The following is a 25,124-nucleotide window of genomic DNA, read 5'->3' as shown; positions in this document are numbered from 1 at the left end:
TGTTGAACCTGAAAGTCAACAAGAGTATCCAGAATGTCTGTTTGCCACTTGAGAAGTGCTAGCATCTCCTGCTGCATGTCTCTTTCCTTTTCCTGTGCTTTTCTCCTATCCGCTCTGTCCCTGTCCATTTTGTCTGCAAGGGTTATCCTTCAAGCCCTATGCTCAATATCTAAACCACCAGAGGCTTGCAGGATTTCTTGGAACATGTCATCCCACGTCCTCTTCCTTCTCTTCTTTATCTGGCGGAGCTGCTCCACTGGTGTGGATGGTGAGACCGTCCAGGCCACATTTCCAGATGCAAAAGATACAATACACAGAGGTACTATTGTGAAAGTAATCACAAGATAAATGGAAACTTGATATACTGAACTCACTCCCCTTGATCCACACAAGTTACAAGCACTACATTCTCACTTTTCCTTGGGATTCATAGATCAGGGCAGCAGTCCCAGCCATGGTGAGTATGACCAGGTGGGGAGGGAGCAAATTAGAGTTGGGGGGGGGGGGGGAATAGCTCACAGGCATGAATATCTGTGGATAGGGCAATTGAACTGAATACTTGCACCACTTTCCACAGGCGGTGGTGATTTTAGCTGATCTCTCACTCCTGAGGGTAACAGTGCCAGAAAAGGAACACCTCCTGCACACATCTGGCTGCAGACCGGGTCCGTATGCTGCTAGCCTGTGTGCCTCAATGGTGCCTTATGAACTAATTGCTGAGTGACGTGGGAAAGAGTCCTACTGCAGTGGAAGAAATAAGGCAGCCTTCCCCAGAAACCTTCAGCAGAGGATTGCAGACTACCTCCAGGAAAGTTTCCTAGAGATCTCTATGGAGGATTCATGGGACATCCCGGTGCCCATAAACTGTTCTGCAGGGCCCCTTCTGCTTAACTGTAAAGGGGAATGAGAAGCAGATAGCAACTCTACCTCTATTTGGTTTTTTCATTACCTTTTCTAGCAGGATTAAAAAAGAGTAAATCAACAGATGTGTCCCTGCAATATCAAAGCAAACTACATACTTACCAGAGGTTTCTTCCCCTGCATCCGACTCGCCCATACTGGACTATAGGGACTGGCTCAACTGCTCTGGAGTCAAAAACAGTTCTTGGCTCGTTGTGCCACTGGATCCCCCAGTCACCTGTCACCCATACTCCTACTCCTCATTCAACACCTGCTCCTCACTGTTCACTTTGGGGCCCTTCAAAGTATCCCTGGGGTTCTTGGGGGTGGGTCCTCCACCGAGGATGGCATGCAGCTCTTCGTAAAAGCAGCACATTTGCTGCTCCACACCACAGCAACTGTTAGCCACCTTGCCTTCTGGTACGCCTGCCACAGCTCCTTGGCTTTCACTGCTGTGGATCCCTGTTGTAGCCCTTCTCCTCCATGCCCCCAAGTAATCTGTTTATAAATACTAACATTTCTATGGCTGGATTGGAGCTGTTATGCACAGCCTCTTTTCCTCACAGACCCAAGGAAATCCACAACCTCCTGTGTACTCCAGGCAGGAGAATATCTGCAGCATGTAGCCTGCATGGTCAGTTGCTAGGTGAGCACTCCATGTGGAGCAAACAGGAAATGGAATTTCAAAAATTGACATGTCTTTGGGGGGGGGGGTGCGTAAACCTGTGTATCTGGCGGCCAGGCAGCGGAGTTCAAAACAGTGACCAGTGTGGTCAGAGCATTGGGGGACAGCTCCTGGAGGCCACTAAAGTGGACATAAGTAACAGTGTCTACATTGACACTGCATCGACCTAACTACGTCAATCTAAGCACTACGCCTCTTGCGGAGGTGGAGTTATTAAGTCAGCATAGTGGGTGAGTTACATTGACGGGAGCAACATTTTAGTGTAGACACTTACAGAGTTAGATCAACATAAGCTGTCTTACATCAACCTAATTCTGTAGTGTAGACCAGGCCTAAGCGTGCTTAAGAGCCGCACTAAAAGGAACTAAGAGGAGCTGCCACAGCTACAGAAATGTGCCTTTAGGCTTTTGGGCTTGATCCAACCCCCCCTGGAATCAATGGAAAGGCATTCATTTACTTCAGTGGGCGTGGACTCAGGCCTTTGGAGAAGAGTAGCTCTTACATTCAGTCGTTCCATGTTTCATGTCATATGCTGGGTGCTATGTTCTTGATGATTCAACAACCTGTAGAATCTGCTCCACTCAGCTTACTTCACCCTATTGAATCATTCAAAACTCAGCACCCTACGACTATCTGCGAACACTCATTTGTACCTCTTTAGCATCAAGCCCCTCGTGTAAATCCCATGACTGTTGCTCCTCATTCCATTATTATTTGTATTGCAATAGAGTCCAGCAACCCCAATGAAGGGTCAGGGCTGGGAACTGCAGAGACAAACAACAAAAAAGACAATGCCTGGGCCACAAGGTTTACAATCAACATATGAGACAGGGCACACCAGGTAAATGAAACAGAGTGGGAGGTTGACTGGAGGATGAAGTTACAATAAAACACAATTTAACAGAAAAGCAGAGGTCTGCACTCACCACTTGACTAACCAATGCCAGATAATAACAGCTTGTAGGTATCACAGCAGTGGTAGGGGTTTTTTAACCAATTAATTCTGCCTTTTCTATATACCTATTGAGTTTCAGGGTTGAAGTGTGTATTCTTAAGAAGCAAAGCTCACATGAAGTATTTTAATATACTACATATTTCAGCTACAATTAAGAGATGGAGAAGTCTCATGAACTCATGATGTAAGTGATACGGATAAAGTATAATGACTCCCATGCTGGTTTGTGGTGAGTTGTTTTTGGTTTTGTTCATTTTAGACATTGGTTAAAATTAAACAATTTCCTAGCCTTATCCTGCTGTTTAAAGGTCATCTTCAGCAATGACTTGTCATGGTTTACATATGTCACCACAGTATGCAGGTGAATGAGCCGGTGATGTTGTAGCTGATCTGCTTAGCTCCTGTGATGGTGTTGCTGGTCCTGCCAACCTTAAGCATATTCTCACCAGCAACCACGCACCGCACCATAACAACTCTAACTCAGGAACCAACCCATGCAACAAACCTCGATGCCAACTCTGCCCACATATCCACACCAGCAACACCATCACAGGACCTAACCAGATCAGCTACAACATCACCGGCTCATTCACCTGCACGTCCACCAATGTTATATATGCCATCATATGCCAGCAATGCCCCTCTGCTATGTACATTGGCCAAACTGGACAGTCACTACGCAAGAGGATAAATGGACACAAGTCAGATATCAGGAATGGCAATATACAAAAACCTGGAGGAGAACACTTCAACCTCCCTGGCCACACAATAGCAGATGTAAAGGTAGCCATCTTACAGCAAAAAAACTTCAGGACCAGACTCCAAAGAGAAACTGCTGAGCTCCAGCAGTTCTTCTGTTAGTCTTAAAGGTGCCACAGGACCCTTTGTTGCTTTTTACAGATTCAGACTAACACGGCTACCCCTCTGATACTCTACATTAGAATGCTCTTGTACACGATAAACACATTGTAAGTATCCAATCAAAGCAAGTAGTATTAGGAATTACACTGTGGTTACCATAGGTGATTCAAGCCCAATCCAGGAAAATACTTATGTGCTTAACTTTAAGCATGTGCTTTATCCCATTGGAATTAGTGGAACTATTCATGTGGCTAAAGCTAAGCAGGAGTTTAACTGTTTTGGTGAATCAAGGCCTCATTCTTTTTTAAAATGCTTTCACTTTGACACAGTGTAAAAATTGGCACTTGTACGACATATTTACAAATCTAGCTGAACAGAAACTTTTGAAAGCAGTTCATTTTCAGTGACATCCTATTTGCATGTACAAAGCCTCAAAGTGGCAAGAGAGGCAAAATACATACTAGAATACTTACTAGAATCTAGATGAAAGAGAGTGAGATACAGCTAATCAATTGCAAAATGGCCGCTTAAGGGGCCTAATCCACACCCCTTGGAAATCAATGGAAAGACTCCCACTGACTTGTTCTTAGGGCTGCAGCCACTTGGCCCTGGCAAATTTAAAGGGCCTGCCCCAGAAAGGCATGCTGTGTAAAAGGTTCCTATGATGTGATAATCCTAGTGGAGGGAGAGAGAGTGAGGATGTGGTAGTGACAAAGGAAGGTTCTTCTGCACAATGTACACCAGCACTCCACCCTATGTATCTATAACTTCATTATTTTAACTTCAACATCTACAGGAATTTCTCCTCTATTTGGTTTGTCCTCCTTTCTTTTGTCACGATCCCAAACATGCAAAATCTCACAGAGCAGAAACCAAACCCTGGACCATCTCCCTGATGTGTGACAATATTTCTAGTCCACTGATCACTGCCAGCAGAATCAAGATGCCAAACCCAGTGAGAGAACTTTCTTTTCATGGCTCAGTCACCAAAGCACTCCACTCAGCCTCGATTTTTCCTCCACTTCATTTCCCTTATTTGGAATGATATGTATCAGATGATTCAAGCTGACATACTGTACAATAGTTATATTTTTGTCCTGTCAACTGCAACCTTTCTTCCTTCACACTTGATGTGAAGGTTATATTTTGTCCCTCCACATATGGATTCTGATTCGTTCACAGTATTTACATTCTGTACTTAAAACTGTGACTATTGCTTCTTCCTCCTTTCACAGAATATCAGTTCGGAACTTGGATAATTAAATGTCTATCATGCTCATAACCGCACCAAAATTTACAAATGGTTCAAACATTGTGAAAGCAAAGGGTTTTGCATCTACCTTTAGTGTGTTTGTCCTGCTAGTTACAGCATCTAACAGATTCTATTTTCCGATGCTTTGTAGCACACCTGGCATAAAGAAGTCTTGTAAGGAGTCTCTGAGGGTCTGGCTGGAGAATCTTGCCTACGTGCTCGGGGTTTTACTGATCACCATATTTGGGGTCGGGAAGGAATTTTCCTCCAGGGTAGATTAGCAGATCTTAAAGTCTATGAGTCTATGAGCTGAGCTATAAAGGGAAATAAATGATGCTCACAGTGAAGTAAACTTGATAAAGCTCTAAACTCAACACTCGGGCCTAGCTGGAACACCCTCCTAAAAGCCAACCCTCACATAGTGCAGATAAAGCACAAGAGAACCTGCCCCAGGAAGACATGATAGATGAAATAGTGCTCCACTCATAATGGAAATATTACTTGTTTCCTGCACAATACACTGCACTCTACAACGTGACTGATGAGAAAAATACTTCAGTTCTTGTTTGATGAAAAAAACTAGCAATATTTTTTATCCAATAGTGTGTGGGTTTTTATAAATATAGGAAAAGAGACATAGCCACTAATCTGGTTGCTTTGCTTGTTCATTATTTATTAAAACTACTTAAACAAAGCCTCTTATTGGTTAATGTTTCATTTCCTTTTTAAAAGATTATGGTAGTGCTCTCTCAGTGCTGTCATACGGTGCTATAAAATTTATGGGCACAACAAACATTGCCTATATATGATTCTATTGGTCTGCCACCACAATTAAATCACTCTTCATACTCTACATTAAATAGTCTTAATTAGGGAAGTCTGTCAGCTTCACAACCTGGAACATGAGTTTACTGCATAATTACACACACGCAAAAAACAGAAAATGGGAATGGCCTTTTGTGCTGTTTGTTAATATGGAGACAGTAAGTTCCACGCTTCTGGAAAACTGGCTAGTGACTCAATGCCAAATATTGCACCCAAGATTCAAGAAAGAATAGCTAACCTCCGGGACTAACACCTAAAATAAAACTCCTGTAACAGGGCTCTGGTGGCCAAGCAGCCTAGTGGTTAGATTGTCTGGTTCTCAGACCCCCTGCAGGCTGTGCGGACTCAGTTTTAAAGGCTGCGGGGAGGAGATGGGGACCCAGGCCCTCCCTCTCTACTGGATCCCAGCCCAGGGGGCTGGAACCAGGGGGTTGGAGTCCCTCCCAGCAGGGAGTCAGAATCAACTGCCCTGGGCTACTTCCTACCAGCCCGCTAAGTTTAGGGCATGCCCCCTCTAGTCCAATCTACTGGGCAGCTTGCTTCCCGTGGGATTCCCTCTGGTATCCGGATAGTGCCTTGCTGGAGGCCCAGGCTACTTGGGGGGGGGAGGGGGAAGGGGGCAGCCTCAAGATGGTGAGGACAAGTCCCCCAATATCTCTGGGGTTCACTCAGTCAGTTACCTCCTTTGCTGGGGGTTCCTCCACAATCTCCCTTGGCTGGAAAACCAGTGCTTACTTCCAGATGGCTGACCTGACTGGCAGGCCAGTGCTCTGTTCCTTCAGACAGGGAGACAACTAGCTCTTGCCTGTTTGCCAGCCAGCCTTGAACTGAGCCGGGCTCCCTTCTTTTATCCTGTCTCCAGGTCTGGTATTGGCTGCAAGTATAGCAGGGCGGGGCTAGCTGGGCCCAGCCCAAAGGCTTTCTTTAACCCCTGCTGTGCTGGGCTGGCAGTTTCTCTGCTTTATCACAACTCCTAAATATAGAAATTAAATATTTCAGTAGAATCTGAGTAAAAAGGGGTGAATTTCACTAGTAATGCCTCTTTGATTTTAGCGGGACAAGGTGGGCGAAGTGAAAGAGACAAGCTCCCAAGCTACACAGTGCTCTTTTTCAATATTCTGGGCCTGAAGAAGAGCGCTGTGTAACTTGAAAACTTTGTCTCTTTCACCAACAGAGTTGATCCAATGCTTCACCTACCTTGTCTCTCTAATATCCTGGAACCAACATGGCTACAACAACACTGCAATCAATCAGTTTTAGGAACCCAACCATTTTCATCCCAGTGACAGACAGCATCTTGGAACATCATCAAGATTCACTTTGCATAACCAATGGTCACATCCATGGTAAAACAATTTCTGCACCTGCCAAGGCCAAAGGAAATTATATAAACAACAAACAGAACACACACGGAGAAAGGAGAAGGCTGTGGTGTGATCTGACTCTCAGACAGGCACAGCACACTGACGAACGAAGTAATGGATACACCTCCTTTCTCCAACAAGTCACCCTCTTGGTTCCAATACTCCAGATGGATTGCAGGGGTTGGTGAAATACCTCATCAGTTGCACCATCATAGGCAGCTCATGAAGCCAGGGGAAATAACTGGTACCAGTTAACAAACTGGCAAAAAAAAGGTAGATAGAATCACTGGAAGCAAATAAATTGGTATTTGCATACTGATATATTTACTGACTATGCAAAAGGCCCTTTTTCTTAAACAAACCCTATTTCCCATATATCTGGTGGGTAGAAAACCTGTATTCCAACCCACTCATCTTCAAGTACTACATAAGATATGGCAACTTTCTTGGGACCACAAATAAAGAACATGAAATAAAAATTTCTTCACCCCCCTGAAGCCCCAACCTATTCATGTGTGCATAGGCTTTTTTGCTTGCCTTTTCCCTTATACATTGTCAGTCACTCTAGACAAATTGTAAGGTTCCACGTGGCATCTTCTGTGCATGTGGTCAGCCCAGGATGAAGCAAATACTTTTTCCCAGCCACCTCACTAGACTTTTAAAAAGCTTTTATTTAAAATTGCTACATGTAGTTTTAGGTATTTCGGACCCCAGCTGTATTACATTTTAGTCTTATGGGCTGCAGATAGCACTGGGGCTCTTGAAAGATGGATTAAAACTCCATCACTGCCAGGAAGATTCAATGACCACACAGCGCCCTAATGCAATTGTGTCCTTGATAAAGGCCAAAGCAGGATGTGGGCTAAGGATGATGAAACAATGAATAAATTTCTTTTTGTCCTTTCAAGTGTCTTGTTTTCAACACATGTATAGGGATAAGGGACCAAAGGAAGGAATATAGGTGCAAAATACAGCCATTGTACTGGTAAAAAAAAAAAAAAGGCAAGATGTTACACTCAGTCACATTCATTTATTTTTAATTTCTAATGAAATGCTGTGGAAGTGTGCTAAGTATGCCAGCTTTTGAGTTAAAGACTGGTTAATGTTTTGATTTTTGCAAAACTGGGGATGTTTCAGACCTGAGTTGTGAACCATGAAGTTTCAATCAAAGCACTTATATTGAAGGTAGCTTTGTAACAGAAAGTCTTATAAACAGGGGCAATGCACTTTAATATTACAAAGTTATTCATTTTCAAATGTACCAGCAGTTATGGAGTATTTTATTGCTGTTTGCTTTCTTAACAAAAGGCAACCTGCAGATCTTTCATTCATAGACACACAAGGCATAGGCCACCTCTTGTGATATTTTCATGTGAAGAAAGATTGTGTTAAACAGTTCTGAATTTAAAATATATGTGAAGCTCCATAGGAAGACACAAGACACTAATGACAAAGAGGTGTGCAAGACAGACAGACAATGCAAAGAATGTGTGGTTCATGTGTATTTGTTACATCAATTTCGAACAGACTCAAATGACGTTGCAAATCCCCCCTATCTGTGGAAATCAAGCCACTTATTTAAGATGCCTGAACACTGGACACCCAACTTTGATAATTTTGACCTAAGTTCACATTCTACACCGTTTCTTACACAGAAATATTAAGTGATTATTTCCGATTATCCTTCCAATATTTCTCATTTTGCCATCAGACAACAGCTGATGCTCCTATCCTTTGCTCCTATTTTGAAGCCTTTTCAAATTGGTCAATGTCTTTCCACTTCTGAGATGTGTTTTTACTAAGCATGATCAATTAAATGATTCCTGTTTCAGGATAGGAACAGGTGGTTTAATCTCAGCCTCCAAGAATAGGACATCTATTAAAATAATCATTTATCTTAGCTATTTTATGTGCATACACAAATAAATGCAATGCACAATAATGCACTTTGAGTTCTGATAATGGGATATGGTCAGTTAAATATATGCACCCCAGGACAGCACTTGAATATGTTATTTCAATGCAGCTGTTCTTTTTGAATATTAGCTATACAAGAAATCTCCTTTGGCTAATTACAGTCAGACATCTTTCCCCATTCCTATATACAACTGTCCGGAAGGGGAGCAGTAAGCCCAGTGTGGCTTTTGGGAAGCTGCTTTTGCAGTGCATTATGCCCACTGTTAGGTCTTTGCAATTTGTACGGTGCACTAAGAGCCTGCTTCAAAGCCCACTGAAGTTAATGGGAGTCTTTCCATTCATTTCAATTGACTTTGGATCAGGCCCTTAATCCTCTGCTTCCCAATCTGGGGCCCTGGCCCTTTGGGAGAAATGGCAGACTAGTCCACATGTGTACATGCGTGTGTGCAGAACAGGAGAGGCGCCACGGGGACTTGAAAAGCAATATGAGAACGAAGATCCACCCTGATCTCCCACTGCAAAAGTGCTGCTGCAGGCCAAGTAGCAAGTGATTCCTGGACTGCTGCCTGCCTTCCTTCCCCAAATGCAGCTGGCCACAGAAATACCTTAAACGTGCAGGGTCTCAGATTCCAGGTATGTCTACACTGAAATCTCAGGGTGTCTCTGCAGCTCACGCAGACATATTCAAGTTAGCTTGATTCAAGCTAGCTTGGGTACCACAGGTGCCCTTATGCATCATGCAGCTTTCTGGAGAGTGGAGGAATGAGGGTCACAATCACATATCAAAACACAAAGATGTAAAAATATAAGGACAGAAGAGAGAACATGGAGAGAAGAAGAACGTGACAATTTTAGGATGTGGGGGCACCCAAATGTCAATCCACCCAAACAGGGCTCCAGCAAAATGGTTGGGCATCTCTGAACAAGCTGTCATACCAATAAGGGTATATCTAAAATATAATAAAAGTGCATAAAACAAGGATTTTTTTTGTTAAGACTAAAGGTCAGATTCTCTAGATTTATGGCTCCCTGATTTTCTGTCCTGACCTCAGCCCTGGCAGCATTTAAAGCAGTTTAAGGGCTCCTCCAAACTGTGTCCATTGGTCAGAGAGCCCCAGAAACCCTACATGGTGTTCTTCTTCTACCACTGCCACAGCCCTTACACATTTACCCTTTAAGGCTCACTTTCTAAACCATTACATTTACAGTAACCATTGGGAGGTGGCTATTCATCTGGATGTGTGTTTCTAATGGACTCATCACCACAGCATCAAGGCACCATACTCAGAATTGAACGTATGTATCTATGTGAAGATAGAACCAGATCTCATCCTTATATTAACGCTTCTTTCTTGAGTGGAATTAATGTAGGCAGCTTCCTGAAAGGAGAGACTGTGTGGGAGGAAAATGTCTTCATTTAAAACTTGAAAGAAAACAAAGCAATCTTGGATAGAACAAGTAGGTTTTACAAATTGAGTTTCAACTCCTTGTCCTTATATGAGAGGCACTACACACCACCAGCAAAAACAAAAAACTAAAAAAAAAAAAAAAAAAAATTAATTCACCTAAAAAGTGAAATAAGAGTTGTGTATTCTTAACAGTCATGTTCATTTTCCAAAACATTTGCTAACAATACCTTTAAGCCTCCCAGCAGGAGGCTGGCTTGTGAGTTCTCTTTTAAGATGTTACAATGTGCATGAAGGAAGGAAAAGCCATTGTTTACTTGCAGGTACTAGGCTGGGAAGGTCTTTGCTCTTGGCACAGTCACATTTGCAATCAACTCACATTTTCTTTGTTGACTGAAGGAGGTTACACTTCAGAGAATCAGGCACCCCAAATAAATAAAACAATAAAAACAATGGGGGGGGGGTGTGAGATGCAGTTTTACTAAAATTGTTATACAACTGCAATTGTTGTATTCTGGCTGGTAAATACCCCAATCCTCATAGTTTGCCTCCTACTCATACTGCCATCCCGAACACTACTGTGATTTTAGCAACCACCATGGGTGAGTTCCAGTCCTTGCACCAGCAGGTTGATGTGCTCTTGAAGTGCCTGTCTGTTCACACAAGCTTTCTGCCACTCCTGCTCTTGTTCCCAGCCATCCTTCATCTGCCTTTTTCACCTTTGGGGAAGTCCCTAGGAATCTGGCACCCAAACTGCCAGGAAATGGCTGCAGTGGCAGACATCCACAGCTTCTTAACCCAGCAGACATCATTGTGGACAGCAGTGAGGAAGACTGTAGAATCAGCCAGAGCTGCTGAAACCTTCACTAGCAGAAGTGGATTCTGTGGTCATCAAGACTGAACATTCAGGACACAGGGTTGAACCATATGATTGGCATAGCTTCTGCTATAACCTATAGCCATCCATAAGTCCATCACTGTTCTTTTAGCATAGATGAAAGGATTTGGCATGGGGAGTTGTCTTGGGGTGCATTCATTGCTAGGGGCACCTCCTCATGGCCACTCTGGGGATTAGCTCTTTCCAGGTCCAACTCCCTTCTGCTGCTTGCCCTACTGCTGCTGCCTCTCTCTCTCTCTCTCTCTCTCTGTCTGCGACTCAGGTTGCTCCATCTTTGTGGCTTGGCCCTCCAGCCACATGACTGTGTTTTCCTTTTCTGGGGTATCAAAGCCTCTTCCTTCAAGATGAAGCCTTCCCTTCTCTGCCCAAACCAGTGCCACTTCCAGTGGCTGGGAGGGGAACCCAGACCCACCCTCTACTCTGGGTTCTAGCTCAGGTACCCTCTAATCAGCAGCCAAGGTCTGTACCACCTTAAACCTTGCTGCCTTTCCCCTAATCCTTTTCCTATAACCTTTCCACCTGGTTTCCCTTCTTTAATCTACTGTCCAGAGAGTGGGTACAGGCTCCCTCACTACAGTTCCATGCTACTGCCAGCTTTCTGGCTTTATCCTAGCCCTGCCTATTCCATTCCAGCTGGGTTCTATCATTACTCAGGGGTTATTAAAGCCAGCTAATTTCCCTCAGCTGTGGCCTATCTGGTTAATTGGCCTCTCACTCTCATAAACCCCTTCTAGGCTGATGTGGGGTGAATATCCCACCTCAGGAATACACTGAGTTATTGTCTTTCTAGGAGGTGAGCCCTCCCCAACCCATTATCTTCAATGTCCTGATGGGTCAGAAGAGGCAGCAGGAGATTAAGAAATGGTTCCTTGTTGAATGGGTTCTACTTAACTGCTATGCAACTACTTGGGTCCATCAGGCATGATTGCTGCAGAACAGACAGACAAGCTTTGCTGTGCTTCACCATTTGTGATGCCCAGGATGCGGGGGGGAGGTGTGGTTGGAGTATAAGACCTTCCCCAAGGACATGTTGTCCCTCTGCAGAAAAATCTTCATAGGGGAAAGCTCTACAAATTCAGGACACATGGCAAAGTTCACATTGCAGAACGTCCTTGCTATACTCCTTTCTCTTTGGAGAGATAACAGAGGAGGCAGGGAGCAAAGCAATCAGGATTTCACTGAAAGTGTGTCAAATGATTTAGAAGAGGAGAAGCTTACACCCTTGTTAAGACATTTCGGTAGAAGCCTATTTCCACAGGTATAACAAACTCTTTTCTCCTCTTCTCCAGAAACAGACAAACAAAATAACCCACCCTAGAAACACCAGCTAATACTTGGTTCTTCATTTTAAATGATGACTTTCAAGATGTAAGCAGGGTCTGAATGAGCTCTCCCCTGACATGGAGTTGGGACCCGGGGGAGACAAGAGCTGACTTTGTGTGTAGCATGATGGAGCTGCTTAGTCCAAATGATCACTTTTGGCTACTGCAAGAATGCGATAGTGTGAATTTCCTTCCTCAGTTTGTTTCCCCTCTCAGCCTCAGTGGTCTTTTCATGATGATACTGTATCTGAATCATGAATAAATTGCTGGAATAGTCCATGGACACTTTCTGATTATACTTGGCACTTCTTTTCTTTCAGTGTTTACTGTAAGTATACAGGATATTCAGCAACACACATGTGAATCCAAGTCAGAATTTTACCTGATAAAATACTTTTCTGCCATAAAATGTTTAAGCAATTATAAGTGGATTTCAGGTCTTGTAATCTTTTTGTGATATGCCTACTTTAAGAAATCATCTTTTAAAACAAGATCAAGAGTGGATATCCGCCATTCAAAGTAGTGCAATTTATTATGGTACTTGCCATTCTAAGAGAAAGAAATATTGAAAATACTGTGAGGTTTAATATCTTCACGAGCTTCATGTGCCCATTTCTGAATCTTCACCAGTCCCCAGCAGTATTGTGTTCTATGACACTATTGTGTCTAGCACCCTCTACTGTTAATATTGCTTCAAACTTCATGATATTGAGATAGCTGCTGCCAAACAAATGGTAGTAAGGTTGTTCCTCCCAGCAGGAACTGAAGCACTGTTCGAACTCTATGAAGGCATCTTAACATACATTTGAACCCAGCTCTCTCAACAGCAGTGATTTTTGTCATATAAATTCTGAATACATTTGGCATATCTCAAAATTATTTTGGCACCAAACATACAGAACATTTTATACAACTGATCCTTTTCAAGAAGTTTAAAGACATCTTGTTGCATGTGCAGTGTATGGAGATTATACAGTAACCTCTTTGCAGTAGCATTCTGCTGCCTGTCTCCCAGGACTCTTGCAGAATTGACATGGTTTCCTCGAGGGACTTACTTGATTAAAGAACATTAATTAATTGAATGAACATCTGCACTGTTTTCAACTAATAATTAAAATTAGCTAGGAATTGTAGTCCCTTCAAACTGAAAACATAAGACTACCACTTCAGCTCATACCCACAGATTTTATTTCTCACTTTCTCCAAAAAGTTGGGTAGAAATAGATACAAATACAAAATTAATCTTAGTGGCTCATCAGAGATTCAGTGGACCCTGTGTTTTGAAGACAGTCAGTTAGCTTTCTGGCTATGCTGACAATTTAATAGCATTTTATTCTTAGTTTATGTGTTGAATTTATTAACCATGACAATGCTGACATTTATTCCTTAGCAAACATTGGGGGAAATGGTCTAGAGGGAAGTCATTACACTTAGGTGCACTGGTGGCTGCAGAAATTATTTTTGGAGTTCAAAAGTAGAGTGCTGTGTCTGTAGTTCACATTTGCTCTTATCCATGCACATGGCTAGAGCTTTAATGACTGCTCCCACACTGATCATTGTGATCAGAGCTTGTTTTATTTGTGCTCATAACACGTATAATAAAAAAGTGACTAACCTGTTTTCTTATTTTGAAGTCCCACGGGAGCTTTCAGGATCCCCTCATTATCTCACCATTCATGAGGGATGAATTATTATGGCACTGAAATCACACTTTGGAGTGTTAATAATTACTGTTCTCTAAGTCATGGTGCTTTGACCAAAAGTCATCTCGTTAGGAGCCAAAAATCCAAGTTCTCTTGGATGACCTTCCAGCATGGATGGAGAGGAGATACTAGGATGTTGGTGAGAAAAATCAAGAACTCGAAGGGCAAAGAGAAGCTTGAAAGGCCAGGAGTTCATTGGAAGAGAGTGTTCTAAAAGCACAGGGAAAGTATTAGGAGAGCTGGGAGGCTACACAAGAAGTTGCTAGGAGGGCCATAGAGAAAACGTCAAAGAGCCTACTGAGCAACACAGAAAGATAGGACAGAATCAGAAAGGTCAGAGTGTGCTTCCAATTTGGAAATTAAAGCAAATCAGCAGTTCTTTCTGAAGCTGAACAGTGTACCAAAATATCAGGGCTTATCCATGGCCATGCTTTGCCACATTTTGAGGATACTCCCAATTATTTTATGATATGGATTTATTCAGTAAGGGAGAGCAAATCGGCAGGTCGTAAAGCTAAGTCATCATTACACTATGTGGCAGTGCAGGAATCAGCAGGCCAATCAGGAGGCAGTGGAAATTAAAACCAAAAATTCAAGTGAATGTGTTGGTTACGAAAAGTCCCAGATGGAGAACCCTGGAAACTGAAGTCCTCTTTACTTCCATAGAATGGACACAAAATAGAGCAGGTCTGAAATGTAGGCTACATGTAATTAAACAATCTCCATATTGACCCATATTCACATTATGCAGTCAAACAGTTCAAGCGTAGTCAGTGCAACAGCAAGTCTAGTATTAACTAATACCGGGAGGCCCACCTTTGCAATATTGAGGGCCACAATGACAACTTAAGGGACACATCTGATTTACACAGACCTCTATAGATAAGTAGAAATATTTGTTTCAAGTACATAGAGCTACACAGCCATTGGCTCGTATATTTGCCTACTCCTGTTCTTTATTAAATAGTTCTTAATAAACTGACTATTTAAGGACTGGATGGTTAAGGAAAATTGGAGACTTTTATTTCTCAGTCCACTCATTAGTATCCTGCAATGGACTGTATTGTCTGAAAGTTGTTACTGTCCAATCCTTGTTTGGTAAATTATATGAAATGAGTTTGAGAATCTCAGTTTAATGCTAGGGGGGCAGGGGTCTGCATCACACACATACCCAAACTCTAGCTGGTGCCCTGTTGGCAGTCTTAGAAAAGAAGCCCAGGAGTGAATGGGCATGGAGATCCTTTAACCCTTGAAGATGGTAGTTCAGAGTATAAAGAGACATACTGCACACCTGACTGATACAGGACCCATGATGCCTCACTGAACTCTCAGTATCACAACACAGTGTGACCTAAAGGAAGTGGGGGTGACCAGCAGCTGGAAGTTGCTTGGTTTCAGATAAAGTGACCAGGGCAACACACATTACCAGCTGTCAGATGGGCTGACTACAATTTGGAGGGGTGTCATATTGTTGGTGGATCTGTGCCCAAAGTTACTTTAACCATCTCCTGCAAAGGCAGAGAGAGTGAGCTGGAAATTCTTCCACCCTGCTTCCCAACATAGCAACAGGCAGCTTCTCAGTTTTAGTTAAAATAACTTTCTTCTTGTTTATTTATTTATTAATTTTGAAAGGTGCTCAGATACCATGACGATGGGCAGGGCAACAAAAACCTAGGTAGAATGGAACAGCACAACTCTTTCCCACACCAACAGAAATGGAGTTGGGTATTCAGGGGAATAATTGATCATCTATTTGCTTTCATAAGATGAATGCCAAGAATGGTTATTTTCTTTGGTAGTAGAAACACTTTTTTGTGCTAGCTGGTCCTGACCAGGTCCTAGTATTTATCTTCATAGAATCATAGAATATCAGGGTTGGATGGGACCTCAGGAGGTCATCTAGTCCAACCGCCTGTTCAAAGCAGGACCAACCCCAACTAAATCATCCCAGCCAGGGCTTTGTCAAGCCGGCCCTTAAAAACCTCTAAGGAAGATTTTTGTATAATAGCAAAAACTCTGAAGAAGAGAGAGAGAAGAAACTGCTGCTAGATCACTGCATTATGGTAAAGGACCTTTTCTTTCCACCAGTGAGATAAATGCTGCAGAGGAGGGGAGGGAGGTTGCTTCTTAAAACTAAAAGTTTCATTTGCAAGTGGTACCTGGAGTTTCTAGAATAAAAGTCAAAGTCTGATGGGCTGAATGAGCAACTGGTCTTGTTTATGTTTGAAACATGCCTTTTGGAACTCATTGACTGCAAGTGAGGCTACTAGCAGAGAGTGCAGTATTACTACGTGTGAGCAAGGGTGGAAGGCTCAAGCTCGAAGCTGTGACTGTTGTTGTCATGTTAAAATCAAGGCTTAGGTTGTTTTAACTTCTGTACAGCAGCCACAGAGCTTGGGTCAGGCATGGAATTACCTGTGTTAAGACTTCACGGTTATCTGATCCCATACTGCACAGTTGGTTGGCATGGAAATCATGATTGCTGGATGGCAAATCAATGGGAAAAGCTTACCCTCGGGTCTTTTTCCAAATGAAGCTTGTGCTGAAGACTGCGTCTTCTCCTGGCCCTGGAGATGCCATTATGATAAAAATGGTACCCAGCATCTATAAAGGGAAGCTGGGGAAGAGAAAGAGCAAATTTAAAAAAAACAAAGCCAAAACAAATACACTTAAGAACTATAGGGAAAAATGTTTTAAAGGAGCCTAAGTCCTATTCACTTTTTAAAGACAGGCTCCTAAGTCACTTAGGCACCTTTACCCTATAACATTAAGGTTATTTGCTATGAATTGTTATTTCACTTGTAAACATTGGTATCAATGTCACTCTGCATTCAAGGTCTGCAGCACCAGTATTTCTGCAGGACTTCCAAATTACATCAGAATTATTTCTTATTCCCTGAAACATCCAAAATAAAAGGATAAAATTTTCCTCTACTGCAAATGACTTAGAATTACCACAGATTGTATTTCAGAAATAAGGCAAGACAGAAATGCTTTTCTGAGCCATTATATTGCACCTAAAATGAAGCTCTAAGACTTAGGGCAGAAAGCAGAGTGATTTTCTCCACCAGATAAATGCAGTGTCTGGAGTTTCTTCTCAATACTGTGGAATGAAATTGATAAAGAAAAATAAGGAAAAAAAATAGATGGTACCATGCATTATTAGCATGGTACAACATTTCTGATAGCCTATCAGAAAGCTCCATTTGTGTCTCAAGTTCTAAAGCCTTCTGATAATTCCATTCTCACAGGCAGATTCCAAAAAATTATTTAAATCTACCAAAAGTTTTTTTTAATTCTCCTTTTAGCAACCTAAAATTTTTACTTCTCAAAACAAGCTGTATTTTAATGTCGCTAACATTTCAATTTCAGGGACTTAATTTAGCGTCATTATCAAGGGAATAATTAAGAGAAATTACAAACACTCATAGGGGTTTTAAAAATGTTTTAAATCAAAACAAATACAAAATATTTTATAAATGAGTCTGTAGTCCTTATGAAAATATAAACATGGAAATTATTAATACTGATTCAAGTTTTCTGATTGAAAATGGAGATCAAGGGCCAGATTCCAAAGGGTCTACTCATATCCAAGAGTCTACTGCACTTGATACGTAACATCAAACAGCAGCTCGCAGGGCCAAGACTCTGCCTGTCTTTGAGACTTATTTGTAAATTAGTTTTACAGCGATTCAAGTAAAAATTGTATAAAAGGGGCATCTTCATAAAAAGGGTAGCTATTTCTCATGGTAATTCCCAGAATCTGGCATACGATGCTAAATCCTGGCCTTCCAGATGAAAGCCCTTAGACTGATCACACAGGATATATTTGTGAATACCGCAAAGATGTACAGTGAATATAGAGGATAAACAAAATAGCTGGATTAGTTACCATTTGAAATACACTGACTAGATCTACTTTAATGCTAACCTGGGGCAAGATTGTGCCTACCCTTTCATAGCTGCACTGTGTATGCGGGGGCAGAGCGGAAGGCCACAACAAATCTTTTTTCTCCTTTTGCAAACTACACAAGGGTCTCACTTGCCTGCCATCTCTACATCCCCTACAGCTACAGTATATATGGTGCCTGGCAGTGCACAGTTCCCACAAGGTGCAGGAGGAAGTGAAGTCCTGGGCCCATCTCTGCATTGACATCAGCATGCAGGGCGAGTAGGCTATTCTCTATAAAGGGGTGTAACAGGAGTTGCACTCTCCCAGCATTGCTAGGAGGCTCTGGGGGGGAAGTCTTCTTCCATTATGTGGATCTCCTCTCTAGAACCCCCCCTGAAAAAGTGCAGTTCCACACTGCCCCCATTACAGGGCTGCGCCTCAAAGATACAGTTGAACCCAGGGACAGTAAAACTGCAAAGCGAGAAAGGGAAAGAAGAGAGACCAAATTTTGCAGGTGACAAGGTCTTCAAGACAGAGAGGAAGGAGAGGGCATGGAGAACTTCTCACCGTTCAGGGTAACAATCTGAGTGTAACACAATGACTAAGTATTTTAGTCATTGTGTTACACAGCAAATAAAAGTCTTCTACTAGTTACTCCTTTAACTCAAGTGACCTAGAGACAGCACTTTTGGTGATGAAGGTCCTGCTGACTCCCCACTCTGGAAGACTTGTTATATATTTACACTGCCCTCATTTCCTTAACAGAGGGTATTACAAGGATTATTCCAGCTCTCATAAATCCATGGTCAGGTTTCCTCCTTATTTCCCCCAGTGAAGTCAGGTTATTTTTCCTTTTTACCAAGCATCCAAATCGGTTCCTCTCAAGAATTCATTTCTGATGCTTTCAAACAAACGTGTCCTCTTGGCTATTTTGGACACATTTGGAGAGAAATAATAGGCCCCTATGGCTCATTTTCTATGCACATTTTGTTGGGCTGAGCCTACATATTGTACAGTATAGCAAAACAACTATGGATATGTAAAGGACTTGAACGTAAGCAAAAGCAACTAGACCAAGTCAAGTAATGAAAATCACAGATTCAGGAACATATTCACAAATGAGCTACTTGAATCTGATTTATTGTAATTCAGAGAGTGATAGTACCCATTTATTAATAGTCAGAGGACCATCGGTTTTCATGATATTTGCAAATCCCAAAACCTTTGTGAATTTGAATTGGAATTATTCATTATTATTGGTCATTTGTTAGTCTCCCATTGAAAGGCTTCAATCGTGGAAAGGAAACAAGCCCAAATGAACAATTGCTTACCAGGAATTTTAATAGTGGTAGTGAACAATTTGCAAAGAGTTTGTGAACCAACAATTGTCTGAAAATTATTTGTCTAAACTCTCCAGTGAACACTTACAAATAATGAAGATCTTAAGAGAAAACAGGAAGAGATCACACACAAAACTAGGCCTACAAGGTCAAACAGTTTGATGAATATGACTTAACTAGTTGCTCAAACCCATAAACAGCTGTATTGGGCCCTCTGCTTTTGAGATGGCTTCCTGAAGTCCTGTACTGATTCAGCAACATCTCATTGACCAGTGAGACCACAGGGGAAAGTAACTAATGGTACAATATTGCTCTCCACCAGTGACTTGGGGCTTTGCAAATGGAAATGCCGACCATTGCTTTATAATAGGGTGAAATCAGAATGAAAGGATTCATGTCTGTTACAAAAAAGAAATAAAATGTCAGTAACAGTAACTCCATGACCAATAAGGAGGAAGGACACTCTAGTGCAGTGGTTCTCAACTGGTCCACAACCCCTGGGGGTTGCAAGCAGGTTTCATGGGGGCCACCAAGCAGGGCCAGTATTAGACTCACTGGGGCCCAGGGCAGAAAGCCAAAGCCCAAGCCCAGCCCAAGCCCCTTAGCTTTGCGGGGACCATGGTGTGGGGCCATGGGCAATTGCCCCGCTTGCTACCCCCTAATGCAGCCACAGACTTCCCATATGTCCTTTGGCATGTCTCTTACTCTGCCCTGTGCCTCAGCTCCTCATGTATAAAATGGGCCCTCAGAGAGAGTTGTAAGGGTGATTAAGTAGAGTATTAATTATTCTCAGGGTCTCAGATATTAAGGTGATGAGGGTCGTGTAAATACCTACATAGAACAGAACAGCAAACAGATTAATTTCCACTTAATGTACAAATATAGCATAGCACTGAGTGCTCTCAATGTGTATCAAGGTGAGAATAAACCTCAAAGGATTTCAGGCATATTTTATATTGTTCAACACTTCCTTACAATCAACTCTTCTGATGCAACTACTCTTGTAAATTTTAAAAAAAGCTCTAAGAGATACTGCAAAATCATGAAAGAGCCTCTCTATATCCTGCTCATCTCGACTCTTCTTTCAAGATGACACTCTCCCAATTCTTTATTCTCCAGTTAATAATATAAACAACAACATGGTAAAAATAAAATCATGTTTGGCTTCTTCCTTTATTATTACAATTGCAGTCACTCCTGCCAGCCCCAATCATGGCCAGGGACCCGCATTGTGCTAGGTGCTCTACAAATACAGAACTAAAAGAAAGACTCTGCCCCAAACTGCTGGCAATCCTGTAAAGGAACCACCTCTAAAAATAAATGTTAAAACCTCGTTACAAACTAGCAGGGGGAAACAAAGACCATTGAAAGGGAAGAGGCTTTGCTAAAGACAGGAATTACTAGAACGTATTTTTAACTACAGAAGCAAGATTACATTTTACAGAAGTGAAAAGTATTCCACTGGGTGCTGTTACTGCATGCGAGTGACTCTGGGATGTCTTTGTTGCTTCTCAGGCTACTGTTCCAACTGATAAGCCAGGGAACAATTACATGATTAAAATCTGTGTAGGAGGCAAGTACATAAGGTATACCTGCCTCAACCCCTAGCTGCACCTTCCTCCTGAAACCCATACTCTGGGAGGTAAAAATTATCCTGGTTTCAAATTACTTTTTTTAATTTGCTCCTGAACTTTGCACCTGTTCTGTGATTCTTCCTTCCCAGATGCAGAAAAGAGGGTGAGGAATTTACCGAGAGAGGCTCGGTCACAAGCACACAGCCCGTAGAGAAGGATAGTGCTTAGCTGTGCTGCTACAGGAGTATCCCTGAAAGGGACTGTAATCTATGCAGCCACAATTCTCCTGCTGCTGCCCCATCACTCAAGGAGGGTAATTTGCTGTTGGCCTATCCCATCAGTAAATACCCCCTGTGCATCCCCAGTGTTGGTTCAGCAGCTGCACTGTCAAAAAAAGGGTGAGGTGGAGCCAAGTCTCCACCCATTCTCTGTCCATTCAAAACCCCCCTTCTCTGGAGGAGGGAATAAACAGATGTGCTGCAAAACACGTGCTCATCTGCACCTGGATCCAACATGTGGGTGTCCCACATACGACTATAAGAGGGTAGGGGGGTGCTCTTGTTCCTTTTTGTTCCCCTGCACATGTGTAAAGTACAAGTTATAATCCTGCCTTGAACCCTTTTTCAGTCTTTACTTGGATAAAACATTTGTTGATACCAAAAGGGTTTTTCTTGAATAAGAGACAGACTCAGTGCAGATGTTAATGAAAAGGAACCATATAAAGAGTCAAATTCAGATTTTAGATGTGCAATAGCATATTTTGAGACACACACACAGTGCTGTCATGGTGCATGCAAGATTAGAAACTGACCCTATCTTTGATGGTAACTTCCTTATTCTACAGCAGTAGAATCCATTCCGTAACTAGCAAAGGGAACGTTAGCCAACAGAACTGCAAAAGAATTCAGTATAATCAGAATGGAGGTACATGCATAACAAGCATATTATGATGCAATAGCTAAAAACAGCTAAAGCTCACAGTGGAATCAGAGGTGCAGCATTCAAAGTCTGTAACCACTTTTAAGAAGTGACATAAATGAAGTAATTAACAAAGAGAAAGCATGGGTCTCAGGCTCATAATATCCTTAACATTGAATTGTAATGATACATTGCCGATCGGTCAGCCTATCCCACTATATTATATAGCACAGTGTTTCCACTGTATGTTGCCAGTTGTAATGGGGTGCACTCACCTCTCGTGAGCTCCCCCTGGCCAAGTGCATGTGCCTGCACACTCTCTCTACCTGTTTGTGGTGGGTCTTCAGTGACTCAGCCCTCCGGCCTAGTCATACACAGTCTGTCAGTGAGACAAAAACAAAGCAAACTCCTTTCAGAGTACAAGGCCAACAGGGGCCTCTCTCAGTGCCCTCTGTAACATGTCTCTCAAGTTGTCCTTGCTTTGGTACAGAGTGGTTCTCCGGACTCCCTCCCTGGAGGCAGTGTCTTCGCCCTTGCAGGGCCTTTTTGGCCACAGCTCTCCAGCTGGGCCACTATAGTTCAGTTCCCCTTCTGGGATGCCTCAAAGTCCAGGTCACTTTCCCAGGTGACCCAGGTGCACCTTCTACTCTGGGATCCTACAGATAGCAGCCATCCACCATGTCCCTTTAAATAAACTGCATTGCTGTTACAATTCCCTGGGCCACTTCCCCACTGGTTCCAGCATATTCTTCACCCTTACCTCAGGGCCCTGTCCTGGTGGAGTCCCAGCAGCCAGCCTGGAGCACCATCCACTCTCCTCCAGCTCTAACAAGGAACTGATCTCAGTCCGGCCCTGCAGCTCTTCCTATACTAGCCTACTGGGCCCTGATTGGTTGCTTCCCATGCAGCTTCTCTAGGCAGCTTGTAGGATCTCTCTACTGCCCTTTTCTGGGGTCGGGGGTGGCAGGGCCACAAGGCTTCCAAGGAGCCTCAGGGCCTAGTCCACCCTGTCACAGATAAACTTAATATAGAGACAAATACACGATTATAAATTGGCCTAAAGAAGTGATATTGATGAAATAAGCTACCAGTCACTCTCTTCAACTTTGTGGTATTGATCACATATTGTAGTTGATGTATTTCTACTGTTCGTCTTCCTCTCCCATCTTGTCAGTTGATAGTGTCAGTTAAAGTCTTTCATTATCTCATGTTTAGGTCCAAAGTTCTGTTTTTCTTACATTTAGATGTATAACCTGTTTATTAGTGGTCCAGTCAAAACTCTATGCGATATTAAGCTGCTCTCCTTTTTCCTCCTATTTTCCTTATTTTAATATCTTAATGTTGATATTAATTTGGAGTATTGTTGAAGGGGTTTCTCCCTTTCTTAGTATTCAAAAAAGGTTCTCAAACTATCAGGTTTGGTTGCAGGCAATGACCTTCTTCCAGAAAACTACAAGTTCCACCACATTACTAAGAAGCTATCTTTTTTTCCTTCTCCCCTGTAGAACTCTAACATGAGTTAGTTTTTCTAGAACCAGAATATCCCACATTTTTTATCTCTCTCAATAGTTTTAGGAGGGTCACTCCTCTTCCATCACCTTGCTGTGGTAATTCTAGCAGCATCTAGGAGATGAGTGATCAGTTTTTTATGTTTTTTACAAGACTCAGAGTTTTCAGGACAATTTAATAAAAATAAGGGATTATCTAACACCTGATTCTGTTATGTCCCTTATGGAGTCCCCAACAGCTTTCCAAAATGTCTTAGTTTCAGGGCAGGAAATAACTACATTCCTACAATATATTCTGTTGTAACAAAGAAGCATCTTTTGGTTCATATGATTGTTCTGCAGGGCATGCAAGAGTTGATCCGGAGTGACTAGGGGATGCAGATTTGAACTGTATCTGGCAGAAAATGCACTATCAATCTAACATATAGTCCCGCATCACCTTCTGCCACTGTTCCTTAGAACGGTCATGTCTGATGTACTCTCTGAGAGGAGCAACCTCTCTGAGTGGTGAATCAGGTTCATAACATACCCGGATGCAACACAGCCCCTAAACTGAATAGGAGCTTCAATGGAACTACTTGCACACATAAACAGTTAAGCACATGCTTAAAGTTAACTGAATTAACATCTAAGCAAACACTTGTGCTATGTAACCATTAAAGATCCCTGTTTGAAAGGAATGCTTTCTGTGCACTGAGGATTAAGACAGGAATAACATCAAAATCACGTAGCACTTAATAGTTGTTCTGCTAGAGCCCAATGCAATCCAAACTTCAAATATTTGAGGTGTTGATCTATATCTCAAACTCATTTTCTGAGTGGGCCATAAATATGGTGAGATAGTTTCTTTCATCCTATTACTTGTGCAACAGTTCCACCCAAAGGAAAAGAAAATCTATATCTTTCAGTAGTAAATGCATTCAGAAGATGCACATTTCCCCAGTGAACTGACTGGCTCTGTTACAGTTGTCTGAGAACTAGGAACTGCCTTGCAGCAGAAATTAGAAACCTTTTCATCCCACTTACCAAATGCACTGAGGAGGCTTATAAATATTCAATATGCATTTTAAAGCTCTCTCTCACTCCAGTTAGCATTAGCAATTGCTTTACTTTTAAATACACAGATGAAAGCCAAGCCTGAAGCCAAAGGCACTCAACAGCTATAGTGATAAGGGTCATATAAGTATGGAAATAGACAGGAAGGCAGGCACTTTAAGATACAGAAATAACAAAGCAAAGCAAAATTAAGAAAGGACTAAAAATATTGTTGGATAAATTGTTGGGAAATATTACTTAGGATTACTGCTGTTTCAAAGGTTTGCACAGAACTCACCTGAAATCTAATTTGTTATTTGCCCAGGGCACCAGATCTGGACTTCAGTTTGGCATTTTATTCAAAACACAGCATCCCGGCTGCCCAAAGCTACCTAGCACCATAGATTCATAGATTCTAGGACTGGAAGGGACCTCGAGAGGTCATCGAGTCCAGTCCCCTGCCCGCATGGCAGGACCAAATACTGTCTAGACCATCCCTGATAGACATTTATCTAACCTACTCTTAAATATCTCCAGAGATGGAGATTCCACAATCTCACTAGGCAATTTATTCCAGTGTTTAACCACCCTGACAGTTAGGAACTTTTTCCTAATGTCCAACCTAGACCTCCCTTGCTGCAGTTTAAACCCATTGCTTCTGGTTCTATCCTTAGAGGCTAAGGTGAACAAGTTTTCTCCCTCCTCCTTATGACACCCTTTTAGATACCTGAAAACTGCTATCATGTCCCCTCTCAGTCTTCTCTTCTCC

General features: G+C 42.3%; 1 protein-coding gene across 2 annotated transcripts in view; it reads right to left on the bottom strand.

Annotated features, from left to right (window-relative positions):
- PCSK2 (proprotein convertase subtilisin/kexin type 2) overlaps window positions 1-25,124 on the bottom strand; it is a 188,448-nt gene that overhangs the window by 139,158 nt on the left and 24,166 nt on the right. The window contains exon 2 of one of the 2 annotated variants that reach the window (XM_065589670.1): window positions 16,601-16,705. In XM_065589670.1, coding sequence (XP_065445742.1) covers window positions 16,601-16,705 — 105 coding nt within the window. Of the gene's footprint in view, window positions 1-6,158; window positions 6,272-16,600; window positions 16,706-25,124 lie in introns of those variants that run through there. The other variant, XM_065589671.1, reaches the window with a different exon arrangement.

The sequence above is a fragment of the Chrysemys picta genome, chromosome 3 (assembly GCF_011386835.1).
Source record: "Chrysemys picta bellii isolate R12L10 chromosome 3, ASM1138683v2, whole genome shotgun sequence".
NCBI classification, from domain to species: domain Eukaryota; kingdom Metazoa; phylum Chordata; order Testudines; family Emydidae; genus Chrysemys; species Chrysemys picta.
Note: the sequence above shows the minus strand (reverse complement) of the source record. Positions and strands in the feature narration are given on the sequence as shown.